Source organism: Elaeis guineensis, chromosome 1, assembly GCF_000442705.2.
Source record: "Elaeis guineensis isolate ETL-2024a chromosome 1, EG11, whole genome shotgun sequence".
NCBI lineage: Eukaryota > Viridiplantae > Streptophyta > Magnoliopsida > Arecales > Arecaceae > Elaeis > Elaeis guineensis.
In genome coordinates, this window is record NC_025993.2 from 66,020,772 (window position 1) to 66,045,331 (window position 24,560).

General features: G+C 41.0%; 1 protein-coding gene across 9 annotated transcripts in view; it reads right to left on the reverse strand.

Annotated features, from left to right (window-relative positions):
• LOC105035982 (aquaporin SIP2-1) overlaps positions 1 to 16,408 on the reverse strand; it is a 71,743-nt gene extending 55,335 nt beyond the window's left edge. For 5 of the 9 annotated variants that reach the window (XM_073254295.1, XM_073254305.1, XM_073254297.1 and 2 more), the window contains exon 1: positions 16,018 to 16,407. In XM_073254295.1, the coding sequence (XP_073110396.1) occupies positions 16,018 to 16,302 (285 nt within the window). In that variant the 5' untranslated portion in view covers positions 16,303 to 16,407. Of the gene's footprint in view, positions 1 to 16,017 lie in introns of all 9 variants that reach the window. The other 4 variants (XM_073254282.1, XM_073254291.1, XM_073254286.1 and 1 more) reach the window with 2 other exon arrangements.
• Positions 16,409 to 24,560: the final 8,152 nt, after the last annotated feature.

Below are 24,560 nucleotides of genomic sequence, written 5' to 3' on the forward strand. Positions count from 1 at the left end.
TGTTTTTTTGAACAAAATGGAGAATCCTGCACTTGAATTCCAGTTTGTACCTATTTCTGATCTTGAGTTCAAAAAGACATGAAGATTCTAGATTGATAATGGAAATTTTGAATCCACTTGGCACGTTAGACTGTTGGGGCCAATCACCCTCGAACAATCATCTGTGTTTAAGAACTCAAAAATGGTCTGCAAGGTATTACCTTAAATGATAACATGATCAGGATTCTTTGGAGGACCAGAATGGGTTCATTCACCACAAAGAGTCCATACAGCCTTCTTAACCTCAGGGGTGTTTCGTCCCGATGATATGGTTCACCATAGCAATCTCCTATTCCAAGCAAGATTCTTGTGCCCTTCAGTGAACATTTAATGATAAAATTCTTTCTGGAACTAACATGCAAAGAAGAGGATGGATAGGGCCCACTGTGTGTCTCCTATGCTTGATGATGAGACCAGTGACCATATTTTAGTTGAATGCGACTTCGCCACACAACCTTTGCTGTTCTTGACCAGTGAATTTGAATTTCATCCCTTCAAGATTCATTATCCTGCTACATTTTCAATTGGTGATCTCTTCTTAGGAAGGATTGGAGAAGAAGTTGGGATGTATCTCTGTCATGTCCACTTGGTGTCTATGACTGGAGTGTAACCAGAGATTTTCACAGGACATGTGCAGGATATGGAAATGATACTAAAAATTGTCATCTTCTTGCTAAAATACTGGAGTAGTAGGGTTTCGACTAGGGTTGCAAATGGATTGGATTGGATTGATCCAGTTCTGATTTGGAAGAATCAATAATATCTTACCCAACCCGATCCAAAGTTATTATTTGGATGAGGCTCTGATATGAAAACATGACCTGTTCTGGATACGGATTGGAGTTGGATCCTTAAATTCCCAACCTGAACATGAACCAACCAAACCAATTTAAAACTAGTGTACTGTATATTCAATTCCCTGAATATAAGTAGTTAGTCTTCTTCTCATGACATAATTTCACAATAAGTTATATTTTTTGTTATAACCATGCATGGTTATCAATTCAATCTTATACAGAATACGTTTTTGACAATATTTACATGTTTCTTACTGTAATTTTATTCCATAAACTGCTTATAATATGATTAGATAATTAATTTACATATGGTTACTATGATTTGTCTCTAGATTATCTTTGACCTGATTTGACCTGAAAACTCCAATCAATTGATAAAATTAATATTGAAGTCTGATCCAATCCAACCTGACAAAAACTGGACTAAGTTCAGGTTCAATTTTTGAACCCAATAAAAATGTGGATGGGGTTTGGGTTGTGCTCATTCCCCATTCAATCCAACCCACTTACAGTCCTAGTTTCAATCAAGGGTTGTGAGAGATTAAGTTATTTATTCTTAACTCTTGGGAGGTTGTAACTTTTGTTTTTGATTGGCGTTAATCTACTTACATTTTTTAGAGGTTGTATTTTTTTTTCTTAATGAATTTGGGCTTCAGCCCATTTCCTTCCCTCCTCCCCACCACCACACACCACCCCCCCCCCACAACCCCGCGCAAAAAAAAAAAAAAGGAAAAACAAATCTCTAGCATACAATCTAAGGTCCCCTTTATGCCTTTGTTTTCCTCTTTCTCCACCATCTTGCATGATTCCACCCTTTTTCCCTGTTGAGATGAATCAAGCCAAGATCAGCAATCCCAAATGCCTCAATATGGGTGGTGCAGAGTTAACAAAGAACTGATTGCTGGTGCAATACCTCTTCCTTTCCAACAAGGTAGACTCTATCAAGTAACCATATCAAGCCTTACAAGCTCCTGAGCAGAAAAGGTACTCTCTCAAACCGCTTGTTTGTAGTAGCCAATGCATTGAAAATAAATAATAATCCATGGTTTTACAACATAACATGATCCATTTTTTCTTCTTGTAATATTGATTTCAGTTCTTCCCAATCTCGTGCTTTATCCCTCAATACTAATCAATTGATCTGATCGAAGTGAGAAGGAAGCAATTCCTTCAATTTGCTCAACTTTTACCTTTTGCAAAGAATAATGAAAAATCATGGAAATTTAGAAAGTAGGGTCTTAGGCTCTTTTTGATTTCATTAATTGATGATAAAGTGATCCAAAGAGCCTATATTTATGCCAGTGAAGTATGTCCTTTCAAAAACTGTTGGATTGCTTTTCTAATCAAAAGAAGTGAATATTTCTAGAATAGTAAGAAAATTACATTAAGATGAAAATAGCCCTACTCCTAGAGCTAAATCTCGACTTCTATATCAACTTCGCTTTTTATCGCATCATGTAATTCCTCCCAAAGTGGAAGATATGCCTAGTCAAAGTCATTCCTGATAAGCAAAGTTTTACTCTAACTAGCCCATTTCAAGGTCTAAATGTCACTGAACCAACATGAATAACAAGTGTGATGAACCCCTTTGAGGTGGTCATACCTCATAATGCTTGACTAGAGCTTTAAATCCATATATTATTTGAATCCATATTGTTGATCCTAATATGAATATAAGTTGGATATTATTCAGATACATACCAGATTTTGAGTGGAGTTCAATAATGAAAACTAACTTATGATACAATCATAAGGGACAGTAACGGAATCCAATATTGAGAAGGCACATGATGGATGGGCAACTAGTTACATGTCTAAGCCATAGTTATTGAACCTACAAGGAGACTGACCTGACCAAGGATTTGGATTATTTGTTCAACCAGGTTTATTTAAAAATATATTAAAAAATAAAATTTATTTTAAATAAAACAAGTCTTCTACATTAATACTACCATTACTCTTTAACTATAGCATAAACGAATAATAATTATGGATTATCTATTTTTCAAGAATTTGTTAGGAAAATTATAAATAAATATAGGAATATCTGGTAACTATTGATATTTTAAATATTTTAAAAACACTATTTTCAAAATATCATCAAAAATAAAATGAAGAATATTTACTTTTCATTTTCTATCATAGGGAAAAGGATTGATTTTATGAAAATAATTAATTATTTAAAATATGAAATATCACAACATATTTATTTAATAATGTGAATAAGTCTTAAATACATATAACAACCATCATTATAAAACAAAAATCTCTGAATGTTGTCCTAGTGGTTGAGTGGTTTTGGGCTATTACATTTAAATATATATTTTATCGGATATTTGGATCCAAAAACAAAAAATCTATAAAATCCAAAACCATACTCGCATCCAAAAAATATTCATAAGGACATATCTGAATCCGTATCCAGATCCGATCAATTTCAAGAATCTCTATCCAAATCTTTGTGGACCGGATATGAAAAAAGGTATGGTTAGGTTTATGTGACCCATTTTCAACTCTAATCCCAATGTATATTTCCATTTCAGTACACTATTATTCAAACCCTAACATATGCCTCAATTAATACTTGGGTTGGATGATGGAGAGTAATGGCATGAAAAGGATAACCAGTTAAAGAGAATGAAGGAAGAGGAGGGAGGACTGGATAGGTAGTAAACATGAAAGATGAGATGGGATGGGGATAGAGATATAGTGGAGTAGATGTTTCATTTTTTTGGCTTGTTTAGAAAGAATAGCTGGCGTTTCTAAATTTTTTGATGAGGAATGAGATAAGATAGTAAGAAAGGATTCGAAGGACTAGATCGACTAATCAAGATGAGCTCCAATTGTCCATGACTTAGGAAAGTTTTTATTTTCTATTAAAATAAATTGAGATTAAGGGCCAAGACTTCATAGGAAAGAAATCAGATTTATTTAGACCAAAATTCTAGGAGGGGCTCATTTATCTAGCGCAAAAATTTGTGGGGGAGTGGGTTTGTTTCTATTAAGCATCAAAATTCTGGGAAGAAGTATCTAACAAAGTAGAGGAGTACGTAAATTCTTCTTGGGGTTGGGGGCTGCCTCCCCCTCATGTCTACCACCGCAATGCATGCTTGCCAACTGCAGGGAAATTCACAAGAGGGCACCAAGCCTGCAATATTATGTAGTTCAGATTGTATCATTGAGCAATAAAATGATGCCAGGCAAGTCGGATTAGTATGGAACAAAAGAGAATGTTGAGATGGACATGAGGGCCAAACAATGAAGAATAGACTAAGAAATAGGGATATTGGATAAAATGTAGAAGTTATAGCAGTTGAGAATAAACTGACGGCATACCAGTTGGGATGGCACAAATATGCACCATGACTTGAAGAAGACCTGGTTTAAGGAAGTGCTTAGATATGTACTGAAGAGTCTAAAAAGAAGAAAAGTAGGCCTAAGCTAACATGCATCAAAACTGTGAGAGAGCATTTAGAAAAATTTAAGTAAAATTAGTGGTTGCCCTTAATGAGAGCTATTACCGTGATTACCGTGAGCACCTCGGATCGGCACTACATCACAAGGCATTTCAGATTTTCGGATCGTCAACACGACTGCTGATCGCTGTGTGAGCTGAAGAGTTTGCCTCCATGCTGAGCTGAGGCGTCCACAAGGTCTAACCTGCATATCAGCTGCCTCAGCCAACTTATCCTTTCAACGTGTGCGACAGCTGTCCCGAATAGATAAGATCGACGTAATCGTCTCCCCTGATCTCACGGGAGCGATTAAGGGCTAAATTATCTCGCTCAGTTTGGCATATCGAATGGTCCGATAATCTTGGGATCATACGATCTCACAGCTAACAATCCAGCTGTCCGACATCCTTCTATATAAACAATCAGAGCCCGAGAACCCACATAAGTTAAATCAAATCCCTCTCAGAGAACCCATTGCTGCTTCTTTATTCTCTGCTTTTCTGATTTGAGCGTCGGAGGGTCCTCACCAAAGCCACAACCTTCGATTTGGAACTTGTTTTGCAGGTTACTCCAGCACCATCATCCCTGCACAAGGATCAGACGTCCGTCTTCCGACCTCGACCGACTTAAGCAGCAACAGATAGAGGAAGGGCCTACATTCGCATTCATGGCTCCAAGACAGACATCTTCTGAGCTTTCCAACGCCGTCACTTTCCGACAGGCGGCCAGCCAGGCCGACAATCAAGTTTAATCGGTGGCATCAGAAATCCCTCCACCGATTCAACCAGCCCCACCGACGCCAGTCATGGCTGACCAATTCGGTCAGCTCTCTCTACAAGTTCAACATCTGACGACCGCAATTCAAACGATCCAGACCTTTCTCGCACCCTTTCAAGCGGCGCCACAGCCTCTCCAGGCTATCCCTGCACCCCCCCACAGCGGTGCGTCATATAGTTCCCTCGATGGTGCCGCCTGTGCCTTCCGCAGCGGCACCTCCGCAGAAGAACCCTGCTTCGACTGCGGCTTCGCAACCATCACCTCAACCAGAGCCGCAAGCGCCTCCTCGAAGTCCGGAGAGGAGGTTGACTCATCAAAGTCATCCTAAGGCCCAGCAGTCGATCAGACGACGATCTCCAAGCCCACAATCGGGCCATGACTCAATCTTTGGACGCCGATCTCCTCTCTTCTCCAAGGTCGGTACCTTCCGTGAAGTTGATTTTGAAAGGTGATTCCAGGAGCTTGATCAGCAGTTGAGCCAGAAAATAGAAAAAACCCTCAACAATAATAGCTCCATGGCGCTGCCCTACGAAGGATATAACAGCCAGCCACCTTTCGTCCCGAGAATTGTGCAGGAACTACTCCCCCTACACTTCAAGCTGCCTCAACTGGAGGTCTACGACAGGACAACCGACCCCGTCGATCATGTGGAGACCTTCAAGGCAGCAATGCTCCTTCAGAGAGCATCAGATGCAATCCTCTGTCGAGCGTTCCCCCCAACCCTTAAAGGAGCCGCTCAGCAGTGGTATTCGAGTTTGAGGTCGGCATCTATTCATTCCTTTAAAGATCTATACCGGTCTTTCATTGCCCATTTCATCAACAGCCGACGACAGCAGAAGCGGTCCGACTACCTCCATACCATCAAGCAAAAGAAGGGTGAGTCGATCCGCTCTTTCATGAATAGATTCAACATGGTGACCTTGGAAGTCCAAAACTTGGATCAGTCGACCGCGATGGCCGCAATGATGAGCGGTCTGCTGAAGAACAACTTGATAAAATTTCTAATTAAGACTTTATCCCCGAGATCTCCCAGATATGCTTGCCCGTGCGGAAAAGTATGCCCGCATGGAAGAGACCTTTGCCGATGATACTTCTGCCGGTTCAACCGCGGTGGGACCTAGCAAGGAGCGCCAACCAAGGCAAGTGGAGAAAAGCCGCCGGTGCTCCCAGTCCCCGCCCCAGAAGTGGAATAATGGGGGTCGAAGCCATCGATCCCGAAATCCTCCGAGAAGGGTTCGGCGACCATACGATAACTACACGCCCCTGACCGTCCCTCGGAGCGAGGTGTTGTTACAAGTAGGGTCTGAGTTACCTGCACCTCAGTTGATGAGAATGAGATCAAAATGCCGCCGAGATCCGAATAAATACTGCTTTTATCATCATGACCGTGGTCATGATATTGAAGACTGTCACCAGCTTCGTGATGAGATCGAAAGGCTTGTTAGACAGGGGCAGCTGAATCATTTTGTCCAGAGAACGGCCCCTCAATGCCGAGCTCCGAGAGCTCAACAGCCACCCCCTCTGCCTCAGCAACCTCTCTCTCTGCCTCAGCCGCAGCAAGCGCTAGCACGGCAGGAGCGGCAGCAGGTCGGAGGCAGGTGGCGGAAGAAGAGTGACCCATCTAAGAAGAAATCCACATGATTGCTGGAGGGTTGTCTGGGGCTCCCGATGGGCTTCAATTCTAGGGAGGGCCTGGTTGACGAACGCCCCCAACCAACCAAGGACCTTTTAAATGTCTCGCTGAGGAAGGAGAATTCGAGCCGGATGGTGAAAATCAGCTCACGTCTACATGAGGTAACCAAATGCCGACGAATTAATCTTTTGCAGGAGAATGCGGATCTTTTCGCTTGATCTAGCATCGATTCTGAGGTGATATCCCATCACCTAAGGGGGGACCCAACTTGTCGATCGATAAAGCAAAAAAAGCAGAGTTTTGTCCTGGAGCATCAAGAGGTTATAACCGAGAAGGTCAATAAGCTACTCAAAGTGAGTTCCATTTGGGAGATCATGTACACGGATGGACCAACACATAGGAACTCATAAGCTAAAGCAACTTGGCAGACTCCAATTTGAACTCGGCGAACCTTCGCATATATTACCAATAATGTAATAACATTTTCTATGAAAATAAAATCTGCAAGGCCATCAATTTGTGATGGGCGCCCGAGTCTTCCAAGAGTTGCCTCCTTCTACTTGAGATCCTGAACCATAACAACAGTCAACTAGCATGAGGGCTAACTTATCAAACCCTCGAGAAGATCTCGACAACTCCGAGGCAGGGCTAATTTACAAGATCCCTGCAGAGCCTGAGTCATTCGAGAAGCAGGAGACCCTTAGAGAACCTCCGGAGGGCTAACTTACCAGACCCTCGTGAAGACCTCGACGACTCCGAGGCGGGGTTAACTTACAAGACCCTTGCAGAGCCCGAGTCGTTTGAGAAGCGGAGGGAGATCCTTAGGAAATCTTCGGAGGGCTAACTTACCAGACCCTCATGAAGACCTCGATAACTCCAAGACGGGACTAACTTACCAAACCCCTGCAGAGCCCAAGTCGCTCGAGAAGTGGAGAGAGACCCTTAGGGAACCTCCAAAGGGCTAACTTACCAAACCCTCAAGAAGACCTCGAGACTCTGAGGCGGGGCTAACTTACAAGACCCCTGCAGAGCCTGAGTCGCTCAAGAAGCGAAGAAAGATCCTTAGGGAATTTCCGGAGGACTAACTTACCAGACTCTCGTGAAGACCTCGATGGCTCCAAAGCAGGGCTAGCTTACCAAACTCCTGCAGAGCTCGAGTCGCTCAAGAAATGGAGGGAGATCCTTAGGGAACCTCCGGAGAGCTAACTTACTAGACTCCTGCAGAGCCCGAATCACTTGAGAAGCAGAGGGAGATCCTTAGAAAATCTCCGAAAGGCTAACTTACCAGACCCTCGAGAAGACCTCGACGACTCTAAGACGGGGCTAACTTACAATACCCCTGCAGAGCCCGAGTCGCTCGAGAAGTGGAGGGAGATCCTTAGAAAACCTCCGGATGGCTAACTTACCAGACCCTCGAGAAGACCTCGATGACTCCGAGGCGGGGCTAACTTACCAAACTCCTGCAGAGCCCAAATTGCACGAGAAGCGGAGGGAGACCCTTTAGGGAACCTCCGAAGGGATAACTAATCAGACCCTCAGAAGACCATCGAGAGTGCAAGATGCCGCAGGCACAAGCTCGTCGCTGGTACACATTGCCTCTCGCGCAAAGACGAGAAGTGCTAGATACCGTATGCACAAGATCGCCGCAGGCACACAACGCCACTCATGAGGACAAACTTACCAGACCCTCGAGAAGACCTCGACGACTCCGAGGTGGGGCTAACTTACCAGATCCCTGCAGAGCCCGAGTTGCTCGAGAAGCAGAGGAAGACCCTTAGAAAATCTTCGAAGGACTAACTTACCAGACCCTCGTGAAGACCTCGACGACTCCGAGGTGGGGCTAACTTACCAGACTCCTACAGAGCCCGAGTCGCTCGAGAAGCGGAGGGAGAACCTTAAGGAACCTCCGGAGGGATAACTAATCGGATCCTCAGAAGACCGTCAAGAGCGCAAGATGCCGCAGGCATAAGCTCACCGCTGGCACACACTGCCTCTCGCACGAAGATGAGAAGAGCTAGATGTCGCAGGCACACAATGCCACTTGTAAAAGATAACTAATCAAGCGCTAGAGGAAGAATAAAGAAGACGGACAGCATATGGCCAGAGGCACTATTTCAATAGTACTCCTTTCGCCTGAAGCATTGTCTCAGACTCAAGAGTAGGGGATAGTGTTAAGGTGATTATTATGATGCCTTAGATCCATAAATGGTCGGTCCATATTCACGTTTTTCTAAACTGCTAAAGCTGAGCCACCTAAAACCTTATTCGTGCTGTGCTGAGCTGAGCACTGAATATTTCTGAGCACTTGCTTGCACTGTTCTCTATAAGCCGAGCAAAATTCACAATATTCACAGAATACAAATGCAAAATTGGAAACAAGGCAAAAAAAAAAAACTTCCAAAACAAAGCATTCTTTTTATTTGTTACAGTCTTTACAAAGAAAAAAGCTGGTGTTTTGAACACCTTAAACTTTACAAAGAGAGAACGATTGCTCCAGGCACTGTCTTGCGAACAAGAGAAGAAATAAGGAAAAAGGAAGACGGGAGAAAAAAGAGAGGAAAATAAGAAAAGAAGATGAGGAGAGACGTCCTGCTGCAATCGACAGAACATCAGATCAGCCAAATGAGCTGGTTCGATCTTCGTCCATCAAGGACTTCGCCTCCTCACCATCCAAGTGAGCTGATTCAATCTTCATTCGTCGAAGTCTCTACCTCTTCATCGATTCTGACAGCCTGTATGCCATGAAGTTCTAAATACGGCATTATCTTCTGCAGACGGGCCTTCCAATCATTGAAGTCCTAGATAAAGGCGATGGCAGCGACGTCAAGCATTTTCCTCTTGAACACCACAGAATTCCGAAACTCTGCAATACAACGCTCCTGAATTGCAGGCGGAATGTACTCAGGCTGAGGGGGGAGCATGGTCGCAGGAGGCAAAGGAGGGGGAGCCCCATGAGAAGAGGATGCACCGGTCCACCTAATTCTCTCCCTTTTATGAGCTAAATGCCTCCAACGAACATCCCTTGCAAAGGCATTCCGCTCTCTCACCCGTTGCTTGATTTGCTCCAAAGGTGGCAAATTCAAAGACAACAACATGACAGCAGGCGAAGAAGAGAACTTGCCACAAAAGGAGAAGTAAAGATTCTTTTGCTCTCTGATTTCCTATTTATAAACACCGGCAATCACATCAATCGTCAATCGATGCTTTCCTGGAGTTAATGGCTAAGCAGTTCATGATGCACTTTCTCCGAAGTGGGAGTAAACCCCTGCGGCGCTTCGCAAAGCGGAATGTGCCCATGTGGCGCATCTTCATAGGCCCCGTGCCGTCTCCCAGGTGTGACCTTATCAAATGAGTCATCAACCGCCATTCTCCATAATCATCCGCATTTAAGAGAGCAAAATGAGATTATCGTTCAAATTAATTACCTCATATCGGAATAAGTTCACTAGCCGAGGTATGACAAAGAGATTATACTCATTTTATTCCTTTCAAAATTTTCTTACAAATGATCCCAAAGGAACTCAATACTAAAAAGAAAAATACAGAAATTACAGGACGGTATCTGGAGCTGAGATGCCGACCGCTGAGACATCCGCCATAATAGGATCCTAAATTTCATCTAAGAAATTCAAGTCCAAATCCGGATATTTGGCAGCAACTCGGATTCGGATGGACTACCTTCCAGCATCACAGGCGTCGGCGAAGTATTCAGCCCTTTCTTCCTCATATTTTTCAGAGGCGCGGAAGTCCTCCACAATCTTAGAAGCGGCCTCGACTGTTCGCTTCTCCTCAACCCCCAGTCAAACCTTCAGCTCTCTTATTTCTCCTAACAGTCGAGAATTCTCCTCAACAGCCTTCCTCAACGCTGCCTCAGCATCTTTGACTCTCCTCTCGACGGCATTGGCTTTCATAGAGACTTCACCGACCTCCTCGGCCTTCTCTTTTGCTCTTTTGAGCATCTCAGCTTCGAGCCCAGACTTCTTCGCCTCTTTGGCCAGCCCACGGGAGCTTTCAATATACCCGTTCAAATAATGGGTGAGCTGGTAAGTGAAGAAAAATTCGTAAATAATAAACGAGTATACGGTCTGTGCTAAACGAAAAAGTCCCAACATATCCGGATGAGGCAATCCATGGCTCCTCTCCTCATCTCCCTTCGAGGGACGTTCAGCAGTTCGTTCGCATCGACAGGGAGGAGCAATCCGAAAAATAGCTCGCTCGTCAGCGTGGGATCCCTCAGCACTGAGGCCTCAAGCTTCGGTCCAAATAGTGTAGTTCCAAACATGCTAGCAACCTCGACTGGAGCCTCATCCGAGGAAGATTCGACAGCGAGTAAAGCTGGTCAGATCGGTGAGCTGAAAGAAGCAAGTAAGCTCAGAATCACCTCCTCCAGGCCTTGGTCTACATGGCTCACCCAGTGGCTTGCCGGGGCTGAGATGGTAGACAAGCCCCTTCTTACCCGCGCAATCTCACGATCCTTCGGAAGAGAAGATTCAGACTCCCTGGCCTCCAGGGTCAGCTGTACGGGATCTCCGACTCTAGCTCTGAGGCTCCGCCCAATAGCGGGTTTGGTACCTCTTTTCTGCAGGATTTTTCTCTCCATCTTCCGCAGACTCGAGCTCTTCCCAACATCCAGCCTGCAATCATAGTGATCAAATTGTAAGACGAACAGAGCCAGAAGAATTAAAGCCAGAACAGTTGATTCGCGTATCTTGAGCGACTTGGCTAATACCGGCATTAAATAGCGTCTGAGCCGACAGCAGCTCTTTCAACTCCGGAATCCTAAAGGCCCACAGAGCTGCCATCTCCTGCTCCAAGTTCTGATCCGTCGAAGGTTCCTTCAGCGAAGCCTCTCGAGGTTCGCCCCAGGTAGTAAAATTCCAATCTTTGCCTGACGTCTGTGAGACGAAGAGAAATCTTGACTTCCAACTATGCACGGCGGCGGAAGGCATACCCAAAAATACCAGGTAGAAGCCATCCTTCTTCTTCCGTGGAGTCACATACCACCACCCATGCGAATCTGGGTGTCGCTTAAGACTGAAAAGAAAACGAAAGAATGTGACGTTTGGTACAACCCCAGCCACCACGCATATCGCGGTGAAGCTGCAGATATATCGCCATGCATTCTGCACTACCGTACACGGTGATATTTCGAAGTATTGGAGGAACGCCACAAAAAAGAGATGGAGAGGAAGCCTCAGTCCAGCTCGGAAGCACTTCTCGTAGAACCCCATACATCCTGGAGGCAGATGGTAGACTTGATCACCCGGTCCCAAAACTTCAAGCTGGCATGCAGGAGGTATCTGGTATTGCTCATATAGCATGATTATGTCCTGATCTGTCAACTCTGATCTGAAGCCCAACAGCGCAAAGTCAGACTCTGTGGTGGCCATCTCTCTTTCATGCAAGAAAGCCGCAAAAAGATAAAGAAGAGAGGAACTCGCAATGGAAGGAGAAGATAACCGGAACTTTGCAAGACCCGTATCTCATCCTAACTGGGGATTTTAAATAACCTCAAACTTGAACGGAATCGCCAAAAGCCACCTCCCATTGGCGCATTAATTGCAGGAGACGTGCATCATCAGAAGACTAGCGTACGTGCGATATGTGGAGACTGCGAATGGACATGATTGCTGCCACCGACATGATAGTTAATGCCGATGGCAAGCGAATCGCACTTTATGCCACTTTCGAAGGAATGTATACAGACATGCGCCAATTACTCCCACGTGGATGCAATTTGAATTTCAGTCTTTTTCAAAATCTGTACGACAGGTATGGAAACTCATCCCGAATCGGCATAAACATTATAATCTTTATTGCACTTGCAATTTTAACCGTACCTAGAGCCAGCTCGAATTTTCGTCTTACCTTTAGCTTGGCTCGTGCCTTACTTGAAGCATAACACAGGCTAAGTATTCGCTTGGGCTATTACTCTAATCAAATTTTATAGTTATAGCCAACGGCCGAATATACATTAAAGATTTTGATTTACATATTTAAAAGCATGATTCATATTTATCAAAAGAAGAAAATTACATTTGTTCCTGTGAAGATTTTATTACAAAGCCAAGGACCTTGGATCACAAAAAATAAAAGAAGAAAAGGACATAAATCATTCTTCAGAGGGATTGCCAGAGCAATCATCTGTAAATTGGTATTCCTCGATGCAGACGATGCTTTCAGTCTGGACAGCTGCATCGGTCTTGTCCTCCTCATCCGAAAGGTGGGACGTTATCATAAACCTCGACAAGTTATCCAACAATACCGTCTGTAAATCCTCGCCCAGACAATCAATTTGAAGATGCTGAATGAAGTCAGAAAGAATGTGCACTTAGACAATGGATTTGCACTTCTTGAAGCCCGCAAAGAATGCTGCCCTGCAAGCTTGGGCTATGATCTTAGCTCCCTCCTTCTTTAGCTGCTTTCTCCTGCTTTCAGCACGTTTGAGTAAAACCCCTGATCTATAAATTTACCCCAGAGAAGCTTATGATTTATCTTTCTCTCTTCCAACTTTTTCTTCAAGTGCTCCACCTCCAATCCGATCTCCTAGACTCCCGAGAGCGGCTCTGGGGAGGTCTGAACTCTCTTAGAAGCAGAACGCCCATCTCCTCGAGGAGTTCTCTCTCCACGACTTGTCCCTTCAGAGATTTTGGCCCTCTTGGATGGACCACTATTGAGGCTCCTTCGAAGGTGAGTTTCAAAACAAGGAGAACTTCTCGCTTCAGGTGTCCTCCTCAAATGCTCCAGATCATCACAGGCCCAGCGATAGTCTCTCTCGGCCTCAAACCTCTATTTTTCGAGGATTCTAATCCACTCCTCGAGACCTTCAACCTTCCTATCGTCCCTAAATTTCTACCACTCGAAGGCCACAATCTATCTTTCGGCCTGTCGCAGTTCTTCATCCCGACGGAGAATCGACTCCTAGGCCTCTTGAAGAGCCTCCTCAGTAAAACTGAGTTCCTTGACCAGCTCAGTATTATTCCTCTCTAGCTGCTCTAATCAGTACTTTAGCAAGTCGATCTCCTCCTCCATTGTCGGAACATCGAGATTGGAACTGATGAGGCTCGCCAAACATTGGCCCACATGCACAAGAGATCTTAAAGCATCGGCAGATCGCTTCTCTCCTCTTTGTTCGTTGAGAAACAACCTCTCAGCCGGCGGTAGGAGATTCCTTAGGTACTCCGTCGCGGATTGGAGGTTCTCTCTTGCGAATGGAGCATGAAGCATCGGATCTGAGGGTCCCGTCGGAGAAGGGATGCAAGAAAGCATCAAGCAAGAGCCACTATCGCCAGAGATCTCCTAGTTTCCGTCACCATCACCAGATCCTTCTCCGAATTATCGACCACCTTCTCCATCCGCGCTACCTCAGTCAGATCCTTTTTGGAGCATCCCTCGGTGCTCATTTTCGATGCTGTCTCCATCGGTGCCCCATCAATCAGAACTTTCCCTGGAGAATCCTACGCCACGGCTTCCAATGGTGGGGACGTGGGCTTAACAGGAGAAGCGGCATGTTCTTCTTTCCGGACCGTGGATTTCGTTTCAACAATCGAAACCACGACCCATCTTCTACGAGTCAGAATTTGCTCAAATCTCTTCACACACTATGAATCCATCTTGCCCCAAAAAATCATGATGAGAAATCAGCATAAAAGAAGATTTGTGGCCACCTGTGCTTTCAAAGCGCAAATTTAAAGAAGGAAGAAAATGAAAAGCCACCGCAAAGTAATAAAAATTTGAAGGAACCGTCATCTGAGTGGTCCCATCAGTTATATCCATCCGTGTCAGTTGTATTCGGCTCACATTACGAACCTTAAAAGCAGGCATGAAGGCAAAAGCGCATAGCATCAGATCCGAGGCACTTTTGGAATACTCCCTTCGTCTGATTCTCAGACTCGGGGGTAGGGGGTAGTGTTACGGTGGTTACCATGAACACCTCGGATCGGCACTACATCACAAGACATTTCAAGTTCTCGGATCATCAACACGACTGCTGACCACTATGTGAGCTGAGGAGTTTGCCTCCATGCTGAGCTGAGGCGTCCGCGAGGTCTAACATGCGTATGAGCTGCCTCAGTCAACTTATCCCTTCAGCGTGTGCGACAGCTGTTCCGAATAGATAAGATCGGCATAACCGCCTCCCCCGATCTCGCGGGAGTGATTAAGGACTGAATTATCTTGCACAATTTGGTATATCCAACGATCCGATAATCTTGGAATCATAGATCTCACGCTAACAATCTAGCTGTCCGACATCCTTCTATATAAACAATCAGAGCCCCGAAGACACAGGTAAGTCAAATCAAATCTCTCTCAGAGAATCCGTTACTGCTTTTTTATTCTCTGCTTTTCTGACTTGAGTATCGGAGGACCCTCGCCGGAGCCACAATCTCTGGTTTGGGACTTGTTTTGCAGGTCACTCCAGCGCCATTATCCTTGCACGAGGATCAGGCATCCATCTTCCGACCTCGACCGATTTAAGCAGCAACAAGAGCAATTAGCGATTAAGGATTCATCAAGTCAAACACATGTAGTCCAAGCAAGGCCAAATTGCTTGGATTGTGGTCACTTAGATGAAACAAGTGTGTATATATAATGCCTATTGATGCAATAGATATCAGTGCACACTGACATAAATTGCTAAATCACCACTGCATCTGCCTACAAACTCTTCTTGTTTTATAAATGTTTGCAAATGAAATATTGCAAGCTGTTTGTGCAATTCCATTCTTATATGCAATGCCCTTTAACACATCCCATATATACAAAAGGTCTGCAATCCCAACACAAATAGAAGTGTGTATTCATAACCTTATCCACACCCCCATTCTCATCCCATAAATCCACCAAAACGAGCACACAAGAGCACATAAATATGCATAATCCTAGCAAATAACTCCCAATCTGAAAATTGAAAATCTTTTTAAATGTCCATTGCAGGAAATGAGCTTTTTAACATTAATAACCAGGCAGAACAGAGCCAAATAACCCATGTCCTTGTTAATGTATTAAACGAATGCATTGGCAGAACAACTAATCTAAGATTAATTGATACAAGAAAAAGTACCCAATGAGAAAGAAGTTATCTCAGATATCATCTTGAAAGAACACTACAGTCATTTGCCAAATAATACTGCAAACAAACAGAGTTATAGCCTCGTGTCATTATCTACAAAATTTATTACAATAAAGAAATCCAGGGAATTCCCAAAAAAGAAAAGAAATCCAGGAACACAAAACCTGCTCTGATTTCACTCAACAAAATTGAACCGACCAAAATCCATTAGAAATCACCTGAAAGTGGGAAAAATCTACTCACCTGAGCAGGAATTCTTCCAAGAGCGGTGAAAAGAAATCGATCGAGGTTCCCGGAGAAGGCATAAGAGAGCACGGTTAGAGGATTGTAGGACCCTCCTCTAGTTACCTCGCCAAGCCAGGCGAAAAAGAACATGTAGAGGACGCCGAGGGAAATCTTGAGGATTTCGGCCTCGGGACGGTGCCCAAGTTCCAGATAGCCGTAGACGAAGAGCTTGACGAGGGCACTGGCCCACACCCACATGAACGAGAGGATCGAGTCCCAAAGGACGAGCCCGAACCTGGCCATCGAGAGAGGACCGGCCTCCGCCGCCGCCTCCCCGGTTTCCTGAGTCCGATTTTCTTCTGGGATTCGTCCGGGTCCAAGAAAGTTGGATGCTATGTTATTTTTCCCAGCAGGAATCCGAGGCTCTTAACGCGTGATCCTTGAGGGCCCTGTTTTTTTTGTCGGCAAACTAGCACGCAATCTGCATAATTTAATTTATAATAATAATAATAATTTAATTAATAATAATGATAATATTTTATATTAAAAATTATTTTATTAATTAATCTCTGATAAAAAAGATCTCTCAAAAAAAATTCTAAACATAAATATCCATATATCACTTTACTATTATTATATAAATAGATAGATAGATAATAATTTAAATTATTATTTATTTTTATCATATTATTTTTATTTTTATTTTTTATTAAAAATATAAAAAATAAAAAAATAAAACTTGACATGTGTACGAGAGATTATTCTATAATCTTATATATCAATATAGAATGCCATCTCTAATACTAATATATCATTTTGCTATTATTATATACATAGATAGATTTAAATTATTTTTTATTTTTTATCATATTATTATTTTTTATTTTTTATTTAAAAATATAAAAAATAAAAAAATAAAATTTGACACATGGCGCTGTGGCTTATAATCTTATATGTCAACATGGAATATCACTCTTAATACTCGCATATCGCTAAATATCCGTGTATCACTTTACTATTATTATACAGATAGATAGATAAATAATAATTTAAATTATTTTTTATTTTTTATCATATTATTTTTATTTTTATTTTTTATTTAAAAATATAAAAAAATTTAAAAAAATAAAACTTGACATGTGTGCGGGAGATTATCCTATAATCTTATATGTCAACATAAAATGTCATCCCTAATATCCGTGTATCGCTTTACTATTATTATATAGATAGATTTAAATTTTTTTTTATGATACTATTTATATTTTTATTTTTTATTTAAAAAAATATAAAAAATAAAATTTGACATGTGGCATTGCAAGAGATTATCCTATAATCTTGCATGTCAATACGGAATGCCATCTTTAATACCTATGTATCACTTTACTATGATTATATAGATATCATGGAAAAGTTACTCATACTCTCGTATTTTTCAAGAAAGATAAGTTATTTTTCAATGGATAGAATTTATCCATGAAGTAAAGAAAAATCTTATCCATCTGGGAGGGAGGTGTCTAAATCATTTTTCTACCAATCGAAAAAATAATCTTTCTAATTCATTCCTAATATACCCTTAACCTTATAATATAATATAATATATTAACATAATTGTTAGGGTAAATCCTCGACTCACAACCGATTAAGCAGTCAACCTCGACTTTGATATCAGCCGACGATCCAATTTGGGGTTCAACCGACTAAGTTCAACATACAACTGACGATTCTGTATGATATTCGGCTGGCGACTTTCTTAGTGTCTTGCCAACTATCTTGATCTCGAAAGAATAGAGATCGAGTGATGGTTACTTGATGTGGGTGTTAATTACCCACGGTCATGAGGTTGTGAGGCATAATGATCGTCCACTAATGACCCATTAATCGATTTTAATGACGGTTAATGAGGTAATCACCCACTAAATGCAATGACTGCCACATCTTGAGCTTTAAGAGGCAGGAGTTACATAGTAACGGCATTCTCCACCCTATATAAAGGGAGGTAAGCAGGGGGATTGGGATAAAGTTTTTTGGACTTAACGCTTAGCTCTCATGCTTTGGTTCTTTCTACTGTTTCCTATCTCCGACTAACTTAAGCATCAGAGGATCCTCTGCTGGACAATTTTCGATAAGCGGACTTGATTTTACAGATTTTCTATCATCCAACAACTAGGCGCAACACCTAAACTCTCAGCCAACCATCTCGTCAGAGATTTGTGACAACAGTTTGGTGCATCAGGTAGGGGCAGCAACAAGATGTTCCTTAACAGGAACCATGGCTAAGATAAGAGCACAGAATACTTTGGCCAGCTTTGCCAGACGTTCATCCCGATATGAGACACTTCTAACAACCAACATCGAGCCAAGTGCTTCATGACTGGTGGTCACGGTGGACCAAATAATAGTTTGCTACTTTAGTGCAGTAAGTGAAAACTCTTACGAAGACTGTTCACAGTCTGCAACAGACTACAAAACAACGACACTAGCAACAGCAGTGGCCAGAGGAGCCGGCACCGCAGCCTGTGCCTTCTAGGCACAACCAGTGGCTCCCTTCTCACATCATCAAGCTCAGCGCTCTCATCGTGCCGACCCTCAACCCATTCGGTGCTCACATTGTGCCGATTCTTGGCATGTCCGACATGCCAAATCCAAGGATCGCTAGTCTCCTTCCCCAAGATGAACTTCAAAGAAGAGAAAGAGACCTTGTTCACCCTTAAGCTCCTCTGGGGAAGGCTCTACCCCAGGTATTCTCGACATTTCAACGAATCTCAACGATGATTGGATGACTACGACTGCAAGCTACAGAAGATTGACCGCTGACTCAATCAACTTCAGCTCGACAATCGAGATTCTACATGCATCCTCAGCATCAACACTCATCCTCTATTCTCTCGACGAATTCGGGATGAACCAATTCCTATCCGATTCAAGATGCCACAACTAGAGCTGTATGATGGCTCCACCAACCCACTTGACCACCTTGAGAGATACAAGGCTCTCATGCTACTTTATGAGACTTTTGATGCCCTTATCTACATTGCCTTCTTGGTTACTCTTTGAAAAATTGATTGGACCTAGTACTCTAAGCTTCAGTCGGAAAGCATATGTTCTTTCAAGCAGTTTGAACAACTCTTCATGGCCCACTTCAGTACCAGTAGAAGAATGCCACGAACATCCGATAGTCTCTTCTCCATTGAACAGCAAGATGAAAAACCATTAAGAGATTATGTGGTGCACTTCAATACCGCCACATTGGAGGTCCATGACCTAATGAGTCCATGGCCATCTCGACCATGAAGAGGGGGTTATATAGTTCCAAGTTCACATATTTCCTGGATAAGACACTCTTTCGAATGTATGCTGAACTCCTCGAGTACGCACGAAGTATATTCGCATCAAAAAATGTACTTCCGACTAACGTCAATATGAAGGCAAAGATCGAAAAAAGATAAAAAAAGACAAAGCCTCAATAGGGCCCAACGAAGCTCGAATTGATGAAGAGGCTCCATCTTGCCGACAGAGTCCAAAGCCAAAGAACTTCAGCTACAGGTATGACTCTTACACTCCCCTCACTGCTCCTCGTATGCAGATTCTCATAGAGATAGAAGGGAAAGACTACCTTAACCTTATACCCTTAACCTTATAATATAATATAATATATTATATTATATTAACATGTTAGGGTAAATCCTCAGCTCACAACCGACTAAGTGGCTGAACGATCAAAAGGACCATGCCGACCTTGATATCAGCCGACGATCTAATTTAGGACATATTTTCCAACAACTCCCATTTGGACTAAAGCCAATCAGATTGATATCAAATATCCATCTTCCATTTTAGATCATCGAACTCATTAGATCCAATTGCTCTAGTCAATGAGTCGGTCAAGTTCTCCTTTTAGTCGATCTTCCTAAGGTCGATTTTATTTCGATCTTATCGAACAAGTTGACTGCAATGTAGAAAGTATTTGGTTCATAGATGGAACATCAATTCTTCAGCTTGAGCTATGACTCTAGTACTGCTATCAATACAGAAAGACTGGACCATCAATAGAGGGTGCCACTCCATATTCGCTGATGAATTTTCATAATCAAATAACTTTTTTACCAGCATCAAATACTGCAAAAAACTCCATATCGCAAATAAAATTTGCTACTGACTATTGCATGGAACCTTTCCAGCATGTCGCTTTCCTTTTAGGATAAAAACATAATCTGACACAACTTTGTCATTTCGATCCGACTAAAAATTGAAATCAATATTTTACAGATTTTAAGTCAGATTCTCCATAAACGAGCCATTGATCCTTAGTATTTTATAAATTTTTAAGGATGGTTCTTATAACATTCCAAATCTTTATGGAGAACAGAGATGACAACCAAGCTTTTATTCTCTGTAATGTAGGGATGTCATTCTTGATTAAGAAAATTTCATCCAAACAATATAAAGAATGATTTTACAGAACTATTAGCCTATTTGTACATATAGAATTCTGCTTCATTCTTAACGAAGTCATATATTTAAAATATATATTCTAACTCTGAGAAACTTGATTCAATCTGAATGGACTTGAAGATTGTCACAAGGAAACCGTCTCGTCATAGTCAACACTATAACTTTGATAAAATTCTTTGGCAATCAGACAGAATTAATAGGTCTCCACCTTTCCATCTGTGCCTCTTATCCATCTAAAATCTATTCTCATCTTATGGGTCTTACCCCTTCAGGAGAACCAACGAATGTCCATACATCATTAATCTTTATGGACTTCATTTCAGATTTAATGGATCCAAGCCACTTCTCAATGTTAGATCCCTGTATTACATCTGTATGGGAGATCAAATCTCCATCTCAAATCTAGAAATTGAAGTATCTGTTCGGTTGATATGGTACTCTACTGTATCTATTCAAGGATGCCTTTACATCGGATTTCGAATTTGATCTAATCAACTCTGGTTCTGTTGGTTTGTGTCAAAGTTGGTTCTTCTACCTATCAGGCTTCACTAAGCTTGCTCTTAACGACAACAGTTCCTTCATCAAAAAACTTATTTTTCAAAAGGAATACCTTAAGATTCATGAACATCTCATGTCCATCAAGAAGGTAGAAGAAATATCCTTAGATTATATTTATCAGACCAAGATCTAAGCTAATCGATTAGTGAATATTTCACATAAGTTTGACACCCCAAACCTAAGGTAAGTGAGTATTAAATTATCCAAGTCCATATCTCATATGGAGTTTTGGTGATCGATTTGCTTGAAATGTTCTCGAGCATATATCAAGTAGTCTCTAAAAATGATCTTAGACAGACCAGCAAATGTCATAGTGGATCGAACTATGTCTAACAAGATTCAATTCCTCTTTTCAGATATCTTTTTAAATAGTGATGTCTCAGGAGAGGTTCATTAAGAGAGAATCTAATTTTCTTCAAGACATGTCAAAATTTACTGTAAAGGTATTCACTTCATCAGTCAAATTGATGAATTCTAATACTCTTTGCAGTTCATTTTCCTACCTCATTACAGAATCATTCGAATATTTCAATCGACTCAGATTTGTACTTCATAAGCAAGATGCACCTATGCCAAGATAGGTCGTCAAATATTTAATGAAGTAGTAAAGCCCTCTTCTGGCACTTACGTTCATGAGTGCAAATACATCAATATGTATCAAACGTAGAATATCACTGGCTCATTCATCCTTTCCAATAAAAGATGAATAAATCAACTATACTAAAAGTAGGCTTCAATGACATTATCTAATCTAGGATGCTAGTTAAATATGTACTTTACACTAACAGGCTATAGTAATGAGTTTATGTCATTTTCAATTGTCCACTCATTATTGTAGTATCATTCACAATGATATTACAATAATTATACTTATTGACACCATCAATAAGATTGGATAATAGTGACAATCACTTAAAATGACATCTTCAGGATTGAGAACAAGCTCGATGATTATATTAAGATTAGAACAGACTTTCATATCTTGCATTTAGGACTCTCTTACCATTTTCAAATCTTATACTATCTTGAAGTCTTTTGCAACTATTTGCAAATATGACTTATACTGTCAGTATCCTATATCCTGATAGTAGGATTATAAATAGAGAAACTTCAAGGAGTTATCACATAATATCTTGACCAGCAACAATTTGTTGATTTCTCTTTTAAGCCTGTTTGGGTTAGCCTGAAACTTTTTAATTAATTCTCTCAAAAACTATATTCAACTTTCGATACTGGCTATCAAAGTTAGATCTGATAACATTGTCACTGTCTAACAATGAATAGAGCTACAATATTCTAGCCATTTCTGAAAAGAGAACAATTGACCTATTAGTATACGAATTATTTTAAGCCTAAAGACTTGGACTTTAATCTGAAGATTCTTCCATTATTTTATATGAATTGGTAGTCTCTACCTCTAATTCGAAGAATTACCTTAATTCTTTAGCAGATACTAGAATCTACATAGACTGTATACAGGTCCAAGTATGGCTCGTTCAACCTATATGCATCTACAGATAGGTTCTCAACTAATTATTTCTCTAAATAATTTTTAGTAATTAATTTTGCTCCAGATTTCATTTCAGTAGTCGATAGGCCTCCACTGAAAATCCTGGTTAGGTCCAACCATTAACATGAACCTACTCAGTGATTCTAACTAATGAATAATCAGGTCCGAGTATGGCTCAGCCAATCCAACTATTCATCAGATAGTATAATAGAGTCGTCATATGATGAATAATAATTTCATCATTCAGAGAAATACCAGACGGATGGCGCCTGTAATGCAATCAAAAATAATGGACCCATTACCATTCACCTTAATCGGAGGCTATGATTTAGTTATCATCATAACTAGCTTATTTTATGGATCTAATAATTTAGAGAATTTGGTTAATATATCTTAGAGGACATCAGTCGATCTACCAGTCATAATCCTCCCATTGACTTCAATAAGTCATGAGAAGGATTAGTGACTAGTGGGTCCAACTGGCATGTCGTAGATCCTCCCACTGACTTCACCAAGTCATGAGAAGGATTAGAGATAAGTCGGTTCAGGATACCTAAATCAGTCATACTGATTAACCTTAACAACATGGGTCAACTCGAGTCACCTAGTGATCTAATCAGCCTAATGACTCGAGCTCAACCTTTGAGCCTGAATCAAGGTCCATTTAATTTGATCAAAGATATAGACTCGATTAACTACAACTTTTATTTTTGATCTAGAGTATCCTTGATTTAATCTAAGTTAATTATTGGTTAGATTGGATCAACTATTCCTTTTAGTCCATTAAGTCTTTGATTCTCTCCTTAGGTCTAACCCAATTAAAAGGACCTGATTTGAGTTATCCCATACTCCATATTTTATGCAATGTCATTAGATCTTTAATCACAATTTTAGATCTAAAATATATTTTTTAATTCTTAATTAAGTATAGCATCAACATGGGTTAAGGTTATGAAATAATTTCTTATGTAAATTTTTTACATTAAATCATAAAATTTTTTAGATTAAATCTAAATTTTTATGATTTTCAATCAAAAAAATTTTGATTAATCAAGATTAGATATAACTAGTTTCTTTGCAACTTGTATTACATACAACAACACCTAGGGTTTCAAGATCTAGGATTTTGCAAAAAAGTAAGTTTTTTCTTTTCGCTTTCTTCTTCATGGGACCTCACAGTGGCACCCCTACACGCCATGAAGAATATCCCATTGAATGGAAAGAGAAGGTTATATAACCCTACTTGCTTCTATAACCGGATGGTCTGGTGATTATCCAATCTGAGTACTTTGCTACTCACAACATCTAATCTAATTTATATATCATATATGCAAAAATTTAGATCAAATCTAAATTATATTAGATCTGATTTTACATTAGATCATATCTAAAATCAGATCATAACACATCTCATGCATTGCTAAATCTAGATTTCAACTCTACATGCATATATGTTTATGTCATAATGAACCTAGCTTTGATACCAATTGAAGGGAAGCATGGTCAGTGATGTGCATGCATTTTTAAATTTTTACAGTAGAACATATATAGATTAAATAATTTAATCTATAATACATGGATAGATCAAATCTAAATCATCATACAGGATCTATGACATGAACTAATATGTATGTATATTTCAAATCTAAAATTCAGCAAGTACACGACATATCTAATCTATATCTAGATCATATTTATATATTGATTGAATATAAAATTTCATACCTGAGTGCGGGTAGTAGATCACTGCATCCAAAATTTATGGTAGATGATTCTTCATGATGCTTGACAGCCGCACATGCATCCGGCCTCTACAGATATCCACACAAAGTCCTAGTGCTGATCGATCTCTTTGAGAGTGCTAGCTCGTAAAGACACCATCCATTGGCTGATTTGAGAGGAACATGATAGAATTTAAGAATAAAGAGACCTTCTCTTTTTCTTCCTGGATCCATGCATCTGATCTCTACAATAAAGATCAAGAGAAGAACCTTTTCTTCTTAATTTTCCATGCACAAGAGAGAACTTTTCTCTCTTCCTT